General features: G+C 41.4%; 2 protein-coding genes across 2 annotated transcripts in view; one reads left to right on the top strand and one right to left on the bottom strand.

Annotated features, from left to right (window-relative positions):
- Positions 1 to 11094, top strand: part of LOC102212800 (protein unc-13 homolog B-like) — an 85759-nt gene extending 74665 nt beyond the window's left edge. The window contains exons 24-33 of the mRNA XM_013910196.1: positions 2995 to 3083; positions 3255 to 3392; positions 5392 to 5515; positions 6059 to 6103; positions 6402 to 6473; positions 6663 to 6810; positions 6918 to 6974; positions 7484 to 7567; positions 7864 to 8023; positions 8111 to 11094. Coding sequence (XP_013765650.1) covers positions 2995 to 3083; positions 3255 to 3392; positions 5392 to 5515; positions 6059 to 6103; positions 6402 to 6473; positions 6663 to 6810; positions 6918 to 6974; positions 7484 to 7567; positions 7864 to 8023; positions 8111 to 8393 — 1200 coding nt within the window. The 3' untranslated portion in view covers positions 8394 to 11094. The remainder of the gene's footprint in view (positions 1 to 2994; positions 3084 to 3254; positions 3393 to 5391; positions 5516 to 6058; positions 6104 to 6401; positions 6474 to 6662; positions 6811 to 6917; positions 6975 to 7483; positions 7568 to 7863; positions 8024 to 8110) is intronic.
- Positions 11095 to 12020: 926 nt separating this feature from the next.
- LOC102205144 (SEC14-like protein 2) overlaps positions 12021 to 21156 on the bottom strand; it is an 18996-nt gene continuing 9860 nt past the window's right edge. Inside the window, exons 3-12 of the mRNA XM_005730536.1 lie at positions 20448 to 20491; positions 18770 to 18832; positions 18458 to 18646; positions 17602 to 17697; positions 17462 to 17522; positions 17303 to 17386; positions 17103 to 17209; positions 14193 to 14332; positions 13268 to 13437; positions 12021 to 13192 (exon numbers count right to left, since the gene is read on the bottom strand). Of these exons, the coding sequence (XP_005730593.1) occupies positions 13041 to 13192; positions 13268 to 13437; positions 14193 to 14332; positions 17103 to 17209; positions 17303 to 17386; positions 17462 to 17522; positions 17602 to 17697; positions 18458 to 18646; positions 18770 to 18832; positions 20448 to 20491 (1106 nt within the window). The 3' untranslated portion in view covers positions 12021 to 13040. The remainder of the gene's footprint in view (positions 13193 to 13267; positions 13438 to 14192; positions 14333 to 17102; positions 17210 to 17302; positions 17387 to 17461; positions 17523 to 17601; positions 17698 to 18457; positions 18647 to 18769; positions 18833 to 20447; positions 20492 to 21156) is intronic.

Here is a 21156-nt window from a genome sequence, read left to right as displayed (position 1 = left end):
TGTGTGTGTGTGTGTGTGTGTGTGTGTGTGTGTGTGTGTGTGTGTGTGTGTGTGTGTGTGTTCAAGCTTACAGGTGCTTTTCTAACCTGAAAGCTGTCCTCATAGTCACTTTCTTTCTCCTCCCAAAGTTCACATGAATTATACTTAGAGAATTGAGGATTTGTAGATGACACCAACACATGATGAACAGTGCTGTTGGGTTTGTAAAGAAGGTAAATGCGAAATGTAATGTAAAAGCACAGCATGTCATTCTTAGCCGTTAGTTGAACACACAAAATTTGGCAGGAAACTTGAGAATAATATTGATTTTTTTTCTTTTCTTTTAAGCTAATGATGGTAGCACTCTGCAGAGGGTTAAGTGTGTATATAAGAGACGAGCACAGCTTCTAGGTCTGATAAATGAAAGCCAGTGTTGTTCTAATGGCCCGAACAAATAAGTGTGTTTGCATAGATGTCTGTAAAAATTACTTGATGCTGGCTTGATCTGTGGCCTATTCAGTTTGAGTTACTATAGCATGATGTTCACTGGGTAAATTATGAATTACAGTAAGAAACATAAACCATAAAGCAGGATATGCTTTGCTACCTTGTTAATGAGTGCAGAGTACGGTGAGCTTGTGATTTGTATTTATATACCACATATAAACGCTATTATCTACTATTCCAGTTTCAGTCATTACACGTTCTCCGTTTATTATACTGCCTAATAATATTACAAAGGATTGTTGATGTCGTGGAGTTTTCAAGGACATCTCAAATGTGCACGGTCACTTACAAATTTCTGTCAGAATGTTTATGTTCAACACTTTAGCGTTCACGCCCACGCCGCGGTGCATTTGCGTTTTGGATTCAGACCAGAACAGATTTATTCTGAAAGGCCTGAGTTTGCAGTCCAACCTTTCACTTCACTCACTGCAACATTTCTCAATTAAAATGCAAAACGCTAAAACACTGTCACTTGAAAGTCGTGACCCTCCTTTAGTCCAATTATATGTTCTGGCAGTATGCCCAATGTCTTCTAGCTAATAACACAGTTCCACAGTTATTGATGGCACACTTTCTGCAAAGATGGGATGCCTTATCTTGTAGTCGTCTAGCCACTTGACTGGTGTAACACGCGGTGAATGCTTGAGGTCCAGCATACTAATGGGCTTAAACCTTCAGGTTGTATTTTAGTTTTATTGAAGGACTGTTACCAGGCTTCTCAAGGCCAGTTTATCTTGCAGGCTCAGTCTCGGCGTTTTTGTCGAAACGAAACAGTCGATTGTTGCTGAGGGTTTGTAGCCTTGTGCGTACACGGTTATTCAATCACTCTGCCTAATGAGACCTTTGCTTTGCTATGTTGAAATTTATGTCATGTCACCAAACTCCCATAAGATTTATCGGTGTTTAATTTGTCCCACCCCGATGGTCTCGACAGAAGAGAGATGTGTCAATTCAAAACCTGGTCTGGACACGCCCACACAGTCCACACACGCCACACAGGTCTAACCAGGGTGCCCAGATGTGTGATGTGCAGCAGCACATGTTGTGCTTTGTGGGTTTTTTGGTAGTTTTCGAGCAGGGAGTTGCATATTTACGTTTTCTGTGGCATTTGGGTTGGAGTTAAGGGTCATTTTTTGCATGAATGATCACACGATCTTTAAATTTTACATGTGTGCAAATTGAAAACATGGCACACGTTAGATACAGATGTTAGTTACATACTTGCAGAAGCTGAAAAGAGAACATAGAAAACATAAAATATTAAAGGAGTTCCTCTTTCCAAAGGAACGGACCTCTGTTAAAGTCAAGCTGCTCCTCCGACTGTGTGCGCACTGGTTTCTGTGTTCGAGGCAAAACAGTAAAAATCTATTTTATTTTTCAAATTAAATCATGGCCGCTTTACCTACAGGGCGCAACTGAAACCCAGAAATGTGCAGCGCTCGTATTTCAGTGAGTCCATTCAAAGAGAGGTTAGCCTGGTCATTTAAAATCATTTAGTATAAGGCTGCTGTGTTTGCAGCTTCCTCCTTATTTCTGCTCGAAACGTCAGCCATCAGGTTTATTATCGTCTGTTTTGTTCACAACACTTTTGTCCTCACAAAGTTGACTCATGGGAAGCCTTATGAAAAACAGGTGATAGCTTCCTGCTAAGAAAAGGTGAAATAGTTTTTACTACAGACTTCAAACTTCAGAGGTGTATTTATATATTCTCTACTCTTAAGGAAGTGGTGTGCACTCTACAGCTCGAAGTGTCCTTTTCACGCTGGTAAACAGCTTTTAAGAGGCATAAAAGGACACTTCATCCGTATCGCCCATTACATATGTGATTTCTTTACAACTCGGCCTTTCCGACGTGCATTTTAGTCAGCATTTACTTCCTGTTTGCCTACCTATCAAACTGCAAATACGCCCAAACCGTAAGTCGCTGTGTGACTCACGCGCTCGCAGTCATCAGTGTCTAACCTACCGTGAAAGAAATGTGGTGTTACACACAGCTCGTCATCTTTTCAGCACGCTTCCTGCAGTAGAGCTCGTGCACGCGTTTTGTATGACTTCTGCCTTTTCGTCTAACTCCAGTCTGGTTCATACATATTTACTGAGCCTGGCTCACAGGTTGTAACAATGTCATGGATTATTGGATTCATTTACATTTTTCTAATTTCAATCTTATCATTTGTTTATAAATTTATGACTCAATAAATGTAAATGATTTCTGAATGTACTTCTATTTTCTATGCATACATGTAGCATATATGTATATTAAGGTTATTGCGGCTTTAGTGATCCAGCCCGCTCGAGATCAAACTGGGCTCCTTCTAGTTCGTTAAATGAAAACGAGTTTGACAGCCGTGCTGCAGAAGCACAGGATACTCAGCCGCGAAGCTGCATGCTTGAGGTTTTTGCAGTCTATCGAGCAGACTGTGGAACTGCTAATAAAAGTTCGAAATAACCTGTGAACACCTCCTCTTCCTCTTCCCTTCTGCTCCTGCTCTTTTATGTGTGCTGCAGCTGGATACTGAGGCGGCTGACATCCTGAACGATCTGCAGGTGAAGCTCAGCACCGTCCTGGACAATTTCAGCACCATGTTTGCTAAGAGGTAAAAATGCTCATTTCCTGGTCTCTTAATCAAGCCAACTAAAAGCTCAAGCCAAGCTTATCCTGATTGAGCTGGAACCTAACACACACACACACACAGTTGAATGACTGAGCATTCACCGCCTTTGCAGAAGTCTTTTTCCTCTAAGTTTGCCTCGGTCTCTGCCTCCAGTTTCCAGCCTCGCATTAACGGCTGCATGCGTCAGATGGCTGAGATTCTCTACCAGATGAAAGGCCCCCCCAACCACAGCACCGCTGAGGCAGACGCTGACACCATGCTGAGGCCCCTCATGGAGTTTCTGGATGGGAAGTAAGTAGCTTATGTTGTAAAGTAGATTATATCAGAGTACACCACCAGAGTGACTGTCCTAACTTGAATGTACTCTTGAAGTTTTAAGTCATTAATTTCATGGATTAAATGAAATGTGTATTTCCATTAACCCAAATGATTTTTTACTTTCTGCGAGTTAAAATCGATCCAGCTTGGCGCTACCGCAGTGCTCATAGGTAGAAACTTCCGAGACATTTTTTTTTTACCTTAATATTTTATGGCTGCAAGCTGCTATAACTCATATGTGTGTTTTTTGTCTCATTATTTATTGGTACAGAGTGTGCTGTTTTGGAATCATATGACCAGTATTGCAGTACGGGGGAAACATAGATTCAAAATATGAGTATGCAAAGTGATGAGACAGAGCAAAGGCTCCAGCTGAAGGTTCAAGATAGTGACTGAAGTCACCGGAGACACTTGTGTTGGTGGAGCAGTGTAAACAGATGGCTGATGGAGTCAGGACGACCCAGATGAGGTGGAGATGGAAAGGACGAGCGCTGCACAATAAGCAACCTTAAACACAGAGACATCTCACAATGAATTTAAAGATCAGGGAGTCACTGGCTTGAAGGGCAGATAGATTACTGGGTAAGACTGGTGACATTCAAATTTTGAATGAGGGGAATTTGAATTGGTTAAAGCTCCAGCAACACTTGTAGTATATAAAACAACTTGACCATCAACCAGCGTGTGTTTGTGTCAGCTTGTGGCCTTCATCGAAGTCGTCGTGTGACAAATTACAGACAGCATTTTAAAGTACAAACGTATGGAGTAACAGGAGGGGCCTGTTGGTAACAAAGGGGCGTGTCCTACAGTGTCTTTAAGCTGAACAGCGTCTGCACCTTACAGTATAAAGAGCCTTAAGGCGACAACTGTTGTGTTTTGGCACTTTTAATCCACTTTTAATCCACTACAAGAGCTTATTAAAAAGAAGTTGATGTAAAACATGTACACAGTAGAAAAGATAGACCTAGCTGCATTCTTTTAGTGGCCACCAGGGGGCAATACCTGTGGATTTAAGTAGAAGTCTGGGAGAACAGCTGGCTGTGAGGTCTTGTAAACACCTTCCTGATGACTTGAAGGTCTCACTCATATCAGAATAAAACATTATAGGTTAAGAAAGGAGGATTATCCACCGTTTGCTCGTTGGTTTATGACTGAAAACAGATGAGTCGTTAAAAAATGACCATGCACCCCAAATCCCAAAACTCACTACAATATGCTCCAGTCCCTCAGAGACCCTCAACTGGACAAAGTGGTAGAAAGTCGATGGAAACAGAAAAGTTAAAATGCTTCTGTGTTCATCCTGAGAGAATTATCATCACTACCTCTGATCAAATGAGCTGAATTCTTTACTCTGTTTCATCTGCTCGCCTGAACTACTACAGGACTCAGAGCCTTTAGTTGCTCCAGGCTTTGGAGGACACTTCCACCAGATCTCCAGACCATCAACTTTCTATTTTTAAATTGCGCCTCAAAGTCCATCTGTTTAGAACTGCACACCTCTCAATATAACATGGTTATTAATGATATACCTTATTATTATTATAATTATTATTATTATTATTATTATTATTATTATTATTAAATAAAACAAGGAGAGATTTAACAGAAACCCAGCATCATGACATCTTAATATGTTTCATCTTTTTGCGTCACCTGATCAGGCCGTATCTTTGCTTCCATAGCAATCAAATTATTTCGATGAATGAGGCCTCAGCTATGAGACATAGCGTGCTGTTCAATCACAACAAAAAGATTTTTTTAGCAACATTGATATTTGCTTCTTTTCTGTTTCACTGGAATATCTGGATTTTTTTATTTTCATTTTGAAGAAGCCAGATGTATCCTTTGTCATCATGTTCGTGTTAGTTTTTCTTCGTTAGGGTTCATTTGTTTTTGTGTCAGTCTTTTGTGCAGCACACAGGCACAGAGTGACACGGTCCCTCACATTTTTCCGTGTTTGCTTGTAATCCAGTCTCAGTATTTTTGCTGACATCTGTGAGAAGACGGTGCTGAAGAGGATCTTAAAGGATCTGTGGAAGATCGTCCTGAGCAGCCTGGAGAAGACCATCGTGCTGCCTCAGAGCAATGACAGCTTGGTGAGCACATTAACCAGCACAACTGAGTGGCCATCAAAAGTCCAGCGTTTACATACTCATGAGATTACTCTGGGGACAGTAAAGGAGATGGAAAACACACACACACAAGGACACATTTATGAAAGGACAACCATCTAGGACAGTTTGTCCCAATTTGTATTGATTTCTCTTTTAAACTTTTTTGGTAATATGTCTGAGACAGAGTTGTTTCTTGCTGGGGGTCAAATCTAACCAAATTTAGAGACAGTTGTATTTATTATGTTTTTCTGTCTTCTCAGCATCATACTAATTTTCCTGAATGTACTAAATTAGTTTACAAAAATAATTTTTTACAGAAAAAAAACAAAGTAAATAGAGTTTACAGCGAGCTTATACATGACCATCTTTAAGTGTGATGCAGTGTGCTGCAGATGCAGCCCTGTGTTGCCATCTAGTGTCCGACATCAGCATTTTTACAAAACGACTGCTGCTGTTAGATTTCTTTAATGTTGCAGTAATAATGAAAATTTCATATATTCCGCCTCTCTGTCTTTCTCTCTGCAGGGAGCTCAGCTCCTCACAGCAGCTAAAGGACTTTCTAACCTCAAGGTAACACACATAGTCTGTCGATAAAGGGCGTAGCTGCCTTTATGTTTCATTGTAAATTCTTATTACAGTTCAATAATAACCCTGCAGTTTGAATCGTAGGTAAAGTCAGTAAACCTGCACAAGTCGCAGTACATTCAAATCCATTTTACCACCTTCACAGCTCATAACTGCAAACTTCCAGACTTTCTATAATAGTTAGCTGTAGTTATTATCCAGCATCAGGACTTACTGATGTGTGCTGTGTGCTCATGATCTGGTTTTGTGTATCTGTGATGTATAACTTCTCTGACTTCTGTAGGGAGGAGGTGAAGCCAAAACCCTGACGCCCAAGCAGTGCATAATTATTGATGCAAGCCTCGAGTCAATCAAGGTAGGTGAACACCTACATCTCTTTTACAGCTTCATTTTTCCGTCTCGCTGCCGTATTTGAAGTGCCTGGATGAGTTTAGAGTTTAGAAGGAAATTGTATTACTCTTCATTACTCTTCAGTATTTTATTGAGATGTTCCTCTAAAGTGAGCATTTCCTCACTTCCACCTTGCCATTTCCTTTCCTTTCAGCAATATTTCCACGCGGGAGGAAATGGGCTGAAGAAGGCGTTCGTCGAGAAAAGTCCTGAACTGGCATCGCTGCGTTACGCCCTCTCCCTCTACTCCCAGAGCACCGATGCTCTCATCAAGACCTTTGTCACCACACAGCACTCCCAAGGTGATCGCACACACACAAAGTTCACTCGCTGCACGCACAGTGTGGATGGTTTTTGTCTTCTCTGTGGTTCAAACCTTAAACTTTTCTCCTCCTCCCTGTCCTCTCAGTGCATGATGGGATGGGCATCAGAATCACCGCCAATGAGAAGATCAGACCTGATAGGGGTAAGTCTTTGATACAAGAAGAACTCGCTAAACTCCGAGTAAAATAGACCCCAGGAGGTGGAGTGCTCCTCAGCATGAATCAACACAGAAACAGAACCAACACCTTCACACTCGTGTAGAGCTGGAGCCCCTCGCAGCTCACAGTTAATATCAAAGAGGAAAATAATGAGAACAGTTTGGAGAATTTTGGAAATGTTGCTATCACAGCGATGAGCTTTAATGAAAGGTCCTTTTGCACCCTTGAAACAAAGCGCGTGCCTCCTCTCCTCCTCCCTGTATTTGACTGGACTTTGGTGATTCGCTGTTGTTGGTGGTGTAACATTTCTGCCACCCAACTCTCCATTATCAGCTTGTGTGGAGATTAAATTAACAAGCTTGCCCAAAGCAGAAATAAAGAAATGAAAATGGGTCACTGAAGCCGCCATAAGAAGTGAATTACACAGTGAGTGAAGTTTATAGATGTGTTTAATCGCGTTAGTGTGTGATACCGCTCCGGCTGTGTCGTGCAGGTTCGGGGGTAGATAAGCCGATCGGAGAGGCCTTGCTGCAGATCGACATGCTGCTCGGCAAAGAGCGCAAGGTCAACGTCAAAGGTGAGACGCACGCATACAGATGTGTTTAAATCACAACAACAGACCTCGTCTCCACACGGAGCAGATCTGTTCAAACATTTGAATTTAAACTTATAGCGAGGAACAAATCTTGACCAAATCAAGTAAACTTGGGGTGAACTCGAAATGCTTTCTTATATCTTCAGTAGTTTCTTATCATTTTTTCACTCTTGTGTTTGTAAATCTACATGCGTGCATGCAGTAGCATCACCCCCACTGCTTTGTGTTTGTCTCTCTTGTCCTTTTTCTGCTCACCCTTTCTCTCATCTCCCCTCCAGTCATCGCGGTGAACGACATGAAGTGGCAGACGTCTGGGATGTTTCGGCCTTTCGTCGACGTCTCCATGGTCGGTCCATTCCTGGCTGACAAGAAGCGCAAGTTCACCACAAAATCCAAGAACAACAGCTGGACGGCTAAATTCAACGAGGCTTTCCAGTTGTGAGTTGGAAATCTGAAGCGCCAGCAAGTAAGATTGTTGAGTGGGTTGAGATACCGCAGATGGTTAATTGTTTCCTCTGCTCGCAGCGTCCTGGGTAAAGAATCCCCGGACTGCTACGAGCTGCAGGTGACGGTGAAGGATTACTGCTTTGGACGGGCGGACCGGGTGGTCGGCGTGGCCGTCGTTCAGCTGCGCGACGTGGCCGACCGCAAGAGCTGCGTGTGCTGGTGTCCTCTCGGGCCACGCGTTCACACCGACGAGACGGGCATGACGGTGATGCGTATCCTGTCCCAGCGTCCTGCTGACGAGGTGGCCAAAGAGTTTGTCAAGCTGAAATCGGAAACTCGCCCCGCGGAGGAAGGCAGATGAGCCGAAACGGGCTTTACTGAAAGCGAGGTTTAGAAGCGCGGCTTTGTCTGTGAGCAGCGTTTCACCTTCATCCTTAACTAACGGAGACCCTTCTGACTGATGACGTACGAGTTTATCATAGTTGGAATAAGAAAAATGGATTTGTTAAAAAGGGCAAATTTTGAGGAAGAGATCGTCTCTCAAAATGTAAAAAAAAGACGTTTCCAGTTTGCGATACCAGTCCTGTCAATGGATTTTATATCAGACGATGACTTTAGAGAGAATCACCGATCCAACCAACCCTACGAGAAAGCTCTCAGCAACGACAGAGACAAAACAAAACTCTAAACAGGAAGAAACTTGTGAAAACGTTCTCAGGAACGGCAGCTGTGATCGTTTCAGGTGAAGGGAAGCTCAGCATAGCATCTATCCAGTTAACTTTGTTTTTTTTGTGGTGTCATTTCATAATTTAATATTTTAGTGAGTTAATCTGGATAAAATCATTCTGACTTTTAAAAACCACCGAGATACTTGACCACGTGACACATTTTAAAACTAGACCTGATCAGTAACCTCTGAAGTTTAGCAGCAGGACGACAGCTCAAACACTCCCCTTTCACTCATGCATCTATAAACGACCTCCCTCTGTTTTTTCATGACTCCAGGGGCCCCTGCCGGCCCTCAGTGAGGCCGACACCACTGTAGGCCTAAGTCTTTGCTCACCCTCCATAAACTTTGTCTAAATGTGTTTCAGGGTGTAGTCCTTGCTGGTGAATTGACTGTCTGTTGACTGTGAGTATTACACGAGCCCATATTCTTCTATAATGTTTGAGCCTTTGAGGCCTTTAAACTCTTTACAGACACCGTGTGTGACTCTGGAACAACCTCTGGATCCAAAACCTAATGTCATGAAAACACACTACAGTGAACAAATGCTTTATTTGATTTGTTGCAGAAAGCCGAAACATTTAAGACTGATACACAATTTAGTCGTAGACAGAGTTGTAACTGTAACGCACATATGTTTATTAACACAACTTAAGAAAGGACTAGTCGTCACACAGTAGTCAGGCTATGCATTATCCACAGAGTGAGCGTCACACATTTGCAGCCAAATTTAACAGTGTGAAATATTGTGATACAGCGTCAGATCCTGATGATTTGCAGGTAATTAAACAGGAAATGCCTCAGACGTGTTTTTCCCTTCGATGTTAGCTTCAGACTGATCTATAGAACCTGCAGGAGCACTAATACGGGCTGTGGTTTGATTTTGTAGCAAGTTTTTATGGATTGCGTTGCCTTAAAATAAGCAGATGAGTTAGCTAACGAAGCTAGCCTGCTTTAAGAGACTTGAAATATGACAACACTGACTTGTAAATTAAAAAAAGTAAAGATGTTATTCAGAAGCAAAAACTCTGACTGACTGCTGGGCCGTTGGGTGTTTGAGGTTTTGATTTAATGCTAATTTGTGATGGTGACAAAATGCTGTGAATGGAAACAACAGCTGAAAAACCCTTTTAAGTGTTACGTAGCGTGAACACGAATATAGGACCAAACATGATCATTCCATTTTGTTTACTTTAATAGTTTTTACAAACTAGGACAGATGCAATCAGCCGCCGCAGCCTCGCCGCGCGTGCACCGTCACATATTTGACCGTTCTCGTGTTTCCAAACACGAGGTGGCATTTTGCATTAACGTAAAACTTTGAAGGAAAATACAGGCAGAGCAAACAGGCCGGTTTGAACGGACTGACTGTAAGCGGCGGTTTTTTCCACCCTCTTGTCTGTTTATGTGCCAAGGACCTCCGTGTTCAGCGAGCCTCATTCAGCTTTCTCTCATGTTTCGGGTTGTATTTGACAGATGTGGCCTTTGCAGACATCCCACTTTTTACTTTTCCAAACTGGCTGCACGAAAGCAACTATAGAAGTGAGCCACATCTGTAGTTACACCCGAACTCTTGCACTCTGTTTCACTGTAAGTTTGTAAGAAATGAAACCAATGCCTACGTCCAGAGCATGTATTTATTGTAAACAGTCAGCTAGAATTGTGATTTCCTTTCCCCCATGTATGTACTGTGACATATGAAGACTGTATGTAAAGTACTTATCATTATTCTAATGTGACATATGTTGAATATACTTGTAACATTATTTTGTACATAAAATATTTATGAATCAGCCTCGTGTCTTTGGTCACAGAGCTCGCTGTTCCCGCTCAGCACGGCAGCTCCGGTCAGTGATTCCTGCCTGACCTGAGCGCCACACTCGGTTGCACACCTGCTCTCCAGGTTTAATCTTTCCGTCTTTGCAAACACACACCTTCAGTCTTCATCACGGTAACTGGTTTAGCTATAAAAATTCACAGAAAAAAACCAGTTTAAACTAAAGAGCACGAACCACAAGGCCCCCGGGTACTGTGGGTGTTCTGGGGAAGCGGTGCTTGGGATGTTTTGCGTGGATTGTGCAGGCTCTATTATTCTGGGTACTCAGAGACTGTTAAGGGCACTGGTGATTTTAAATGGTTGTGTGCTGGATAAGTACTTAAAGGTGTATTGCATAAAGTGCTGTATGAATGGGTGGGTAAATGTAGTCTAAATGACTCAAAGTAGCCAGTAAGACTACAAAAGCGCTGTATACATGCAGGTCGATTGTGTTTTTGTCTGATTTGTAGCTCATCTTTATGATGCATTAATACTGTAATCCTGCTCAGCCGGTCGTTGATGAACATACAGTCAGGGAGAGCTGCTCATTTAAGTCTGAATTACTGTTTTTTAATAATTTGGAAGAAATAAATAACGTCGAGAAAATAACTGACTATTCCTCAGATGTCACAGCACAGAGTTTACTACACGTTCGAATGACCACAGCGTGAATCATCAGGTGAGTAATACTGCTGTGGTGTTTGATTCTAATTTCCAGGTGTTTCACAGTTACCTTATGTTGATGCTTTTTTCTGGTTGCTTTAAAGGTAATCCACAGGTGACAGGGAAAAAACATGAGCCCAGACCTGAATGACTGACATCTACATTCACTTCCTTTTTGGATGCCTTCCTTATTTTATGTTACATTTTAGTAAAAAATAAAAATAAATTTGAAAAACTAGTTTATTTTTCTTAATTTAACAATTATTAAAAGATTTTTGATCACGTTCAGGAAAATAACCGGTGAAGCAAATTCCCAGAAGAGAGAGCAGGTCATCTACTGATCGGAAGGTTGGTGGTTCGATTCCTGGCTTCCCCTAGTCTGCGTGCCAAATATCCTTGGGTAAGCTATTAACCCCAAATTGCTCTCTGATGCATCCATCGGAGTATGAATGTGTGTGAATGTTACTTAGAAAGCACTTAGAACAATGTGCTTGTGCGAATGGGTGAATGTACAAGTTGTGTAAAGCGCTTTGAGTGTTCAGAAAGAAGAAAAGATAAGAACAAGTCCATTTACAATTTACCATAGTGTCACATTCTGAGTTATTACAACACTGCCTGTATCTAAACTCTGTCCAGTTTGGTTTTTACATTTGTTTTGCATCAGTATAGTTTTTGGTCTTTAAATCTGTGAAGCATCAATGTTGGAACGTACCATGAAGGCTTCAAATCAAACAAAACAAATATTACAATTATTCCATTTTTATTTCTGTACAGCTGTGTTAGTACAGCTTTGAGTCAGACTAACACGATTCACTCACTGGAATAGCAGGAATAATATATACTGTATATTTTACCAAACAAGAGGACTTATTATATTCATTTCTGCCTTCATATTTTTAGTCTTGGACTTAAAACTTAAATATTAAATTATATAATAAATTACATTAATGCAATTCTTTGAAAAACATATTCAGATGAAAGCGTTTTGTTTTTTTTTGTGAATGCAAGTTGATTGTTAACACAGTCATGTGAAAAAGAAAGCAATGAGCTCAAGCGCAGCAGCAAATCTCCAACAGAATGCTGAAAAAGAAAAGACTCGTGGTGCTGCAATGGTCCGGTCAATATCCAGACCTCAACCTGACTGAAATGCTGTTACAGGACCTCAGGAGAGCTGTGCATAAACCAATACCTGCAAATGTCAACGAGCTGAAGTAATGACGGTGCTGAAGGTGGTTCTATGAGCTACTGAATGACGCGATTCTTAGTTTTCACTGCAGAGTCCTGTGAAATGTTCTTTTTGACATGACAGTGTATGTTCAGGGAAAGCGTGATCACTAGAGGCACAGCTGGTAAATGATGAATCAAAAAAGGACAAATAGCACAAAATTTAGTGCATTTTGCAATAAATTCAAATATTTAGAGTTTTACTTTCATTTTACTGCATCTACTCAGAAAATGTCTATAGAAAATACTTCCTTGCACATGGACAAAGTTTGATACTAATTGAACATTACTGGTTTCAGCTGTTTGTTTACACCGTATCACGCTGTGGTATAACCAGCTCATTTATTTGGTGCCTGTTTGAAACACCAGTGCTGAGTAAAGATAAAATGGGCTGAAAATCTGGGATCCGTGATGTCTGAGAGGAGAGTGGGTGGAGTTTCTAAATAGATGCCACATGAATACGAGTCACCCAGCACTGAGATATAACACTATTAATCCACACGACATGTTCAAATCAAGTATGTCAGGCTGTGCTTTCTGAGCGGCTAAACATCGCTGATCTGATGACATCATCTTTGTTATAACTGACTGTCGCACTCCACTTCCACGTGGTCGCCAGACTTCCCGTTGTTCTGCGCGGGCTGTAAATGATCAGGAAGCAGGACCTCAACACTGTAGCTGATGCGTTTGGCCTGGAAGATGCTGTAGGTGTTGTCGAATCTCAGCACATCTGTGGAGGACAGAATGGAGTATTTAGACAGTTGGGTTTAACATCACAGAAGCACTCGAACACAAGGCCACTCACAGACTCCTGGACGCTCACAGGTCAGTGAGCCGTCCTCGGGTACTAAGTGGGCGTTGTATCGCTGACTGGGCACGATTTCCTCCATCTCAGCCGCCTTCTTCCATTCACCCTTTTTGGCCTTTTGAAAGACCCCAAATCCGATGTCTCCACCGTCACTGGCAAACTGCCACCTAACAGGATGTAAAAATGCTTTGAATTAGCAAAGCCTTTATTTTGAAAGCTAGACTGTGCTCTACAGTGGTACGGACGTTAGCCGTGGTTTCTCACAACCAAGATGGTGATGGCAGAAACGCTTGTCTCGAGGCTACACAATGGGACTTTAGAAACCAGTGAATGATGTCACTATGGTCTCACTACAGCTGGGAGAGGACGAACTACGACGGGGCACATTCTGCCCTAGCAATAAGTGGCAGCTCAGGTTGACTGGGACCCTACTCGCTTGATTTTACGTTGTCAGCATGACTGTCACATGTTCAAAATAGCAAACCTAACTTTGTTCTGTTTCTTCTTTTGTCACGATTCTGTGCTTAAAGTTTAAAGATGTAGCTGATTTAATCTTCCTATTTTTCCAGCTGTAGCTTGAACAGAGACCCTTTTGGTTTGTCGTTTGATTTCTTGTGATATAAGTGAACGGAATAAGATCATTTTAAAGATATAGATTGATCTATTTCTCCACGCTCCAAAAATGGATGGCGTGCGTCAACCTTTAATCGCACAATGAATGAAGTGAGTGACTTCACAACAAGCTGGCGTGATGAGCCATAATCATATCAGAGCTCTGTGGCTTTGAGTCACGCTGTCTCTGTAATGATTCTTTTTAAGACCTCTTAGCTACGGCTCATCGACTCCACTCTGAGAAATTTACAGACACTATTCTTTCTACAGGACCTTTAATCATAGACTCTGTATGACTTTTATCACTGACCTGAGAACGCAGCCGGGGAACAAGATCTCAAAGTCCACTTGCTCTGAAGAAATTCGGCTGATGGTCACAGACTGCTCGTAATCCACCTTCACATGGTCGCGCACGTAGTAGGAGGGAGGAACTGGTCCAACATGGTTTATCTGCAGCAGAGAGTCAAAAAAAACAGGCGTCAAATACTCACATAGACAATGAGTGAGAGGTTTGAGAGCAGAAAAGTGAAGGAAAGAAGAAAAGGCTTCACTTACTGTGCCATTATACAGCTATGAAAGCCTGTAAAATGTCTAGTTGTGCACAAAACTGGTAAAAATGTTATAAAGGAGCAACGTGTTCTCTCTTTTCGGTTTTTCTTTTTATTCACATAAAGTCAAACCAATGATGTTCAGCGATTTCCCATAACAGTGCAATACAGGATGCAACCAGCAGAGGGCAGTGACTTCCTGGTGAGACCTGAGCTGCCTGTATTGTTGATTTAATGTCCATCGGTCCAGCAGGTGACGAGCAGGTTAACAGCACGAACAGACAGACAGAGCTCCCAAATGCAGGTCGAGGTTGAGAAAAGTGGTTCAAAGTGTCCTGTAAAGTTTTCAGCTGCTTTTGGATGTCAGCTTTATTGTGGAGGAAGTCAAACTATTGTGTAACCACTTCTCTAAAAATCTTGCAGACATGAACCTTTAGGTGATTTTATTTTATGACTGCCACAGAAAAACGAACAGGTACAGAAAAGAAAGGCAGAGGCAAAGAATGAAAAGAAAACTAACAGCAAGTGAGAAGAACATCAGTCTGATTCATTTACACAGTTCATACAGGAGGAAGAGTGACGGGGAAAAAGCCCTGTGAGGTGCATAAGGCGCTATGTATGTTTCATTTTGTTTAAAGTAGGTTTTTAAAATGAAGTAAATTTCTCAGATTTGTGTCCCCGACCACTCGGCTCCTGTTGGAAACAGAAAGTTGCATTTATCGATTTTCTCTTCTCTCCTTTTACACTCGTGTTGTTCCAGAGTTTTATTAGTAAAGCACTTAATAATCTTGTTATTTTAAAAGCTATATAAAAATGATGTTATCAAAGCTGTTTCAAAGCCACTAACTGTTTAACAGTACCTGAAAATAACGAGGCGTCATATCCAGAAACAAATCGGCACAAACTCTTAAACCTTTCTGGTTAAACACTCGTTCTGCAACACAACTACACTGGGCAGCACAAGTTCACACGTGGACCAAAATCAAAATAACACAATAGAAAATCAATGACACACAGCTAGCTAAAGGACAACTAGTTAAACACACAAGGTTAAAAAAAAGAAGCAAAACATTTGAGGCTGAGCGTCTGTTCCCTTCAACGAAGTCAAAATGAATTTCTCTCGTTCTGTTCCTCATCTGTTCTCGGCCCAATTTTTTATCTACAGAAACAGTGACAAACACGGGTCAGTTGTGTCACCTGGAGCTGCGTCTACGGCTGCAGGACTACCAAAGCTGCTGTTTTCTGCAGGGTGAGGCCACTACTCACTTCACAGAACATCTGACATCTACTCAGCAGGGGGGGAGGTTTAGCTGATTATTTTTATTTGCAGGTCTGCAAACATATTATTGGTCATTCATTTTAGTGCAACACACAGGCCCTTTGTATTGTATCAAGAAAGATCTGCTGAACAGTTTTTTGTGTGTGTGTAGCTGTATTGATTTATCCTGCAGCAGGCAGCCAGTCTGGAATAGCCCGTTCATCGTCAGTGACCTGGTTCATCCATGTGTAACAGGATCCTCACACACAGAGCCAGCAGAACATTTTATGATTCAGTGTTAGTAGCCTGGTGGTAGTTTGTTTGGCTGTAGCAGGAGGTTATGTAAAACATAGGCAAATGTAAATCCCCAACATATTAGCATGATATCAAAGCACAGGGGAAGCTGCTAAAACTGTAGGAGCACACGATGCAGATCAGTGAAGGGAAACTACAAGACAGGACTCACAAGTTTCAGTCGATATACATTAAAACGGTAAACTGGTGACTATTTCTGCGTCTACGGGAGGGCTGATTGGCTGTAGTTTGAGTCAGACGCTATCCAATCACAGCAGTTTTGAAAATGAAAGTTGTCACATTGCTTTGTTAATTTGAAAGCTTAATAAAAAATAACTCATTAATCTTACAATTTTCTGTTATTAATTGTGATTAATCGCCATTACTTGATCAACAGCCTGACTGTAATTACACTTTTCAACTTTATATTTAAGCTTGTAACAGATATTTATGCAACATAATGAAGTAAATGCAGAATAAACACAAAAAATGTTAAATGCTTAAAGCATTCAAATTCAAGGAGCTGCCGGCGATATACGGGGGTATTCAAAGAGAATTTGAATAGTTTTCTTCTGGCACAGGTTCTCTCCTGTGAAATATAACTTTCTTTAAAAACCTACATACTAATTGGTAAGTATACACTAATATATAACATATATATATATATATATATATTTTAGTGCTCTCAAACAATTAAAATTTTAATCAGATTCATCACAGCGTTACTGTGGATTAATTTTGATTAATCCCGATTAAATATAGTTCATTTTTATTCTACATTAATCGCATTTCATTTTGCATGAGTGATCGCAAGGTGGCTACGTCCTTCTTTTATATACAGTCTTTATGAACATGGGCAAAACAACTACAATAGAGTAACAGTCGATAATTTACCCGGCAACCAAAGAAAACATCTTCATACTACTACAGCGACCGAGGCTGCTCTTTTAGAGATGTTGAGATTATATGCAGCAGATATATTAATGTCTTATGAGTGAGTCCAAAGCACTGATTGTAAATCTGTGCTGGATATTTGTCGCCTCCAACTTTTCAGCCATTTTTTATCCAAAAACAAACAAAAACGAGCTAAAACAAGTCAGGATGCTGCAGCCTGACTCACCTTGTTGCGACAGCGAGGGTCTCCGTCAGGATCCGTCAGTTTACCCCCGTATATCGCCGGCAGCTCCTCAGCATCGATGTGGTTCAATAGCACCTCCTGCCAGTTGGCTGTGAAAGCGGCGAAACCGTAACACTAAATTTCACTCTTTCGGGTGACACCCTGTAAACAGGAGGTAGTGACATGCAGCGTTTTTGTCTCACCTCCCAGGATGCAGATCTTTTGTCGCGTGGCCTCACTCAGAAAGTGCTTGACGAGGTTGTAGGCCACAGGAAAGATTTTAGGGGCTGCGACAGAAAAAGCAGAAATCTGTCAATCGGACGTTCAGCTAAATTTGTCATTTTAAAAAAGTATGAAATCACCTTTGATAACAAACAGTTTCTTCAGCCCTTCTGGATAATTGTCTTCAAACATCTGGAGGATCTGGTGCAACAGAGAAACATCAGCACCAACAGATCTTCTGCTCTTTCTGCTTTTACACTACGTGCATACAAGTCTATACCTCTCCATATGTTTCTATAGCTGGTTTCCATAAGTGCTTCAGGCCCAGACCTTCAACATCGTAGATCATTGTGATCGACTCCACGTTTTTCCCCAGCTGGAAGGAAACGGTGACACAAAGACAGTAAAAGCCTATAAAACATGCTTTGAATCATTTTTAAAAAGTGGCAGAGATGCATGTTTACTGCAGAGTTAACAGTCAAGTTGCTACAAACAGCCACAGTGTGATTAAATAATGTTAGAACATTAAATCATTCAAGTTCAGTGAAATCCAAACAAGACAAGCAGAGTAAAATAAAATGTAAATATTAGGACGCGATTATTTAGTATTTATAAAATTAAGGAATTCATGAAGATTAAAGAATGCTAATTTTGAGCTAATTTTCAATAACTGTGATCTTAAACAGTTGTTGAACTTTAAAACAGCTGCATTAACTTTGATCCTTATTCAAATAAATTAAAGATGCAGTGCTGGAGGCCAAAGGGTCACCAGGTGGGGAGTTATCCCAGGAATATGGCAAACGTGCACAGTATTCAGGCTGGTTGATTTTCAAAATAAAAGCCCCGCAGGACAGATCCTGTTTCTGAAACACTCCTGGTTGTTCTGAAGCCGTGTAAACGATGAAACGATACCGTGCTATCGAAGATGAGGTGGGTTTGCGCGATTAGACCCAAACTAGCAAGTGTTTATTGATAAAGATTCCCAGCTTCCGAGGGTACCCGCTGGTCGCTGTCAGCCTGCAGCACCACGGGCCTGTGGGTGCGGACGACTTAACGACTGTTAAGAACTAAAAGTTGAATCCAAACGATCTTGTTTTTTAACTGGTGAAAGACAAAATCACTGCCTCTGCTCTTACTCTCTCCGACTGGAGGTTACACTCCTTCTGAAGCATCTCGCAGTCTCTGATCTTGGACTTGATGAAGTCTTGCTTGGAGGCAGACAGAAAGAGGCCCTTAGGATCTACGGGTCCGATGACATCGTACCAGATGGGGCTGCCCTCGCGGTCATAACCGCACATGCCTCCTGACAGATATTTCTCGATTACCTGCAAGGAAACCCCCATGTTGATATCAAACACTGCTTGGAATAGTAGCGAAGAAGCCGTGTCATTTTCTAAAAGTACAATGAAGCTACATCACATGTACATAAAACCTTTTTAGGGGGTTACCTCTGGTGGACGCCACTCAGTGATTATTGTGTCTACTTTCATCTGTCTCCTGAACTCCAAATGCTGGAAGAAAAGATGGACGCATGTTAGCTTCTGTTGTTATTGTTGTGCTATCTGTGCTTCTGTTGTCCTCATCTCTTATTGATTCCTGTATGTTTACTCTTGTTTTGCTCACTTTCCATCCTCCTTGTGAGTCTTTCTGTTGTCTGTGTGAGTACGGTCTTGGCCACACTTTTCGTTAACTTCCTGTTTTATTTGGTGCAATTCTCTGTCGCTTGCTACATTTTTTACTTCCTTCTTTTGTTCTTTTCCACACTCTGAGTGTCTGATTTATTTCAGCTCTTCGCCTGAACCTTTCCCTCCATGTGTGTACTCAGTCTGTGTCTATGCCCTCAGTTGTTGTGTCTCCTCCTGTTGTGCTTCTTGTTTGATTTTATGAGGCCATCATTGTGCAGTTTCCTGTTGTTTTTATTTGAGATAGTAACTGGGGATTGTTAGCCTCTGGTTTCCCGTTCACTTCTTATTGGAGTTTGTTCGTAACTTCTTTTTTCAAGATTAGAGGTCATCACTTCAAAAATTATAAAAAAAATTTCATTTGTTATTTAGTAGTTCTCACCATTAAATATCAGCAGGGCTGCAGTTGAAACAAACAACTGTGTTACCCACATTAATAATCTGTCTCAATGACAGAGCTGAAACACTGAGAACTTTCTTTTTTATATACACAGCAGGGGTGAGGAACTCCAGGCCTCGAGGGCCGGTGTCCTGCAGGTTTGGATGTGTCCTTGATCCATCACAGCTGATTTAAATGGTTAAACGACCTCCTCAACAAGTCCTGAAGTTTTTCAGAGGCCTGGTAATGAACTAGTCATGTGATTGACACAGGGTGAGATCTAAAACCTGCAGGACACTGGTCTGCATACAGCATAAGAACCTGGGATTGTATCCAGATGCCAACTTGGAGTGAAACGTGAAGGTGGCAAACAACAGAGGAAATCTGCCTTCAGCCAAAACATGAACACGAACCGGATGCTACCTGCAGCATTCAGGTTTGAAAATACGGGACATTTTCTCAGAGGTGTCTGATGTCATCAGGGGCTAAAGTGTTGGTTGACATTTATTTTCTCATTTCCTATCCTCCCTTCAGACTTTGCATAAAGTACGTGTGCATTTTGTGTTGAAGATGACAACTAGCAATGGAAGCAACACGTGAATGATTAGTAGTCGCTTTAATCCCTGGTTGAATCATGCATGAACTGTGTTTCATAGATGATACAAACACGACAAATACAGAAACGGCAAATAATCGCAAACGCAGCTTCACATACTCTGCCCCTAGTGGACAACAGCAAATTTAGTCACTGTAAATCTTATCCCATCAATGGAAATGCTTCTTTAATCCTTTTTATCTACATCTTATCTCTTTGGTGGCAGTGATGACTCAGTTTATCCACAGCGTAAAATTACCACCCTGCTCCTCTCTAATCTGGAGCCACTCCCACACTAATGAGCATTGTGTGCTGCAGCTAAGCGCATGAATGTCGTTCGCTACATGGGAACGCATTATGGTCGTACTTTGGCTCGCGGTTCAGCAGTGCAATGCATTTCTAGAAGAGTGTTACACGTGGAAGCCCTTTAAAAGTCCAGGCCTACAAAACTGAAAGTCCACGTTTATTACCTTTCGCAGCATTGCCTCAGACTTCTGGATATTGAAGTTCCTGGCTGAAAAGGAGAAATAAAAAGCAATGATCAATGCTGAAATCCATCTTCTATTCCACATTGTAGAGAGATTAAGCTTGAATGGGATTATACAACAGGTGCAAATTAAAATGATAAAATATGAGAGCGCAGAAACGAGACAAGAAACATAATTTTGCTGCGATTCTTAAAATTTAGATAGTGAAATGTAATATTTTAAACAAATGTTTAATGCTGAATTATACAATGTAGGATATGTTACATAAAACTAAAACCACTGCGCAAACACATGGTGCTGTAATTAAAGGGGCAGCTGGTGATGTAGAAAGGCTTTCATTTATATAAGCTTCCTCTGGAATTTTCTCTCATATTATTCCTAAATCTGCTTATCAACAGGAATCTAACGGAAATATTAGCAGGAATAATGGCAGTACAGTGCTCATGTTGGAACTATGTCATTCCAACTTTGGCCAAATACCATAAAAATAAATCGTGTAAAGGTGTCAGACACAACGAGCCGAGAAGCCAGGAGTTAGTAAAATGTTGCTGCTGATGTTTTTCAATGATGGTGGCGCCATTATGCAGAAATATAAACCAGTCTCTTAAATGATCAAACTTTGGTCGGCGTGCAGCTCTTCTCCGTAACGCAGTCGGCATTAAGACCACGGTGTGAGTACGAGTGATGCAGG

Source organism: Pundamilia nyererei, unplaced genomic scaffold (genome assembly GCF_000239375.1).
Source record: "Pundamilia nyererei isolate P.nyererei 1_Seehausen unplaced genomic scaffold, PunNye1.0 scaffold00038, whole genome shotgun sequence".
NCBI classification, from domain to species: domain Eukaryota; kingdom Metazoa; phylum Chordata; class Actinopteri; order Cichliformes; family Cichlidae; genus Pundamilia; species Pundamilia nyererei.
The sequence above is the reverse complement of the archived record's forward strand: the minus strand, read 5'-3'. Positions and strand labels throughout refer to the sequence as shown.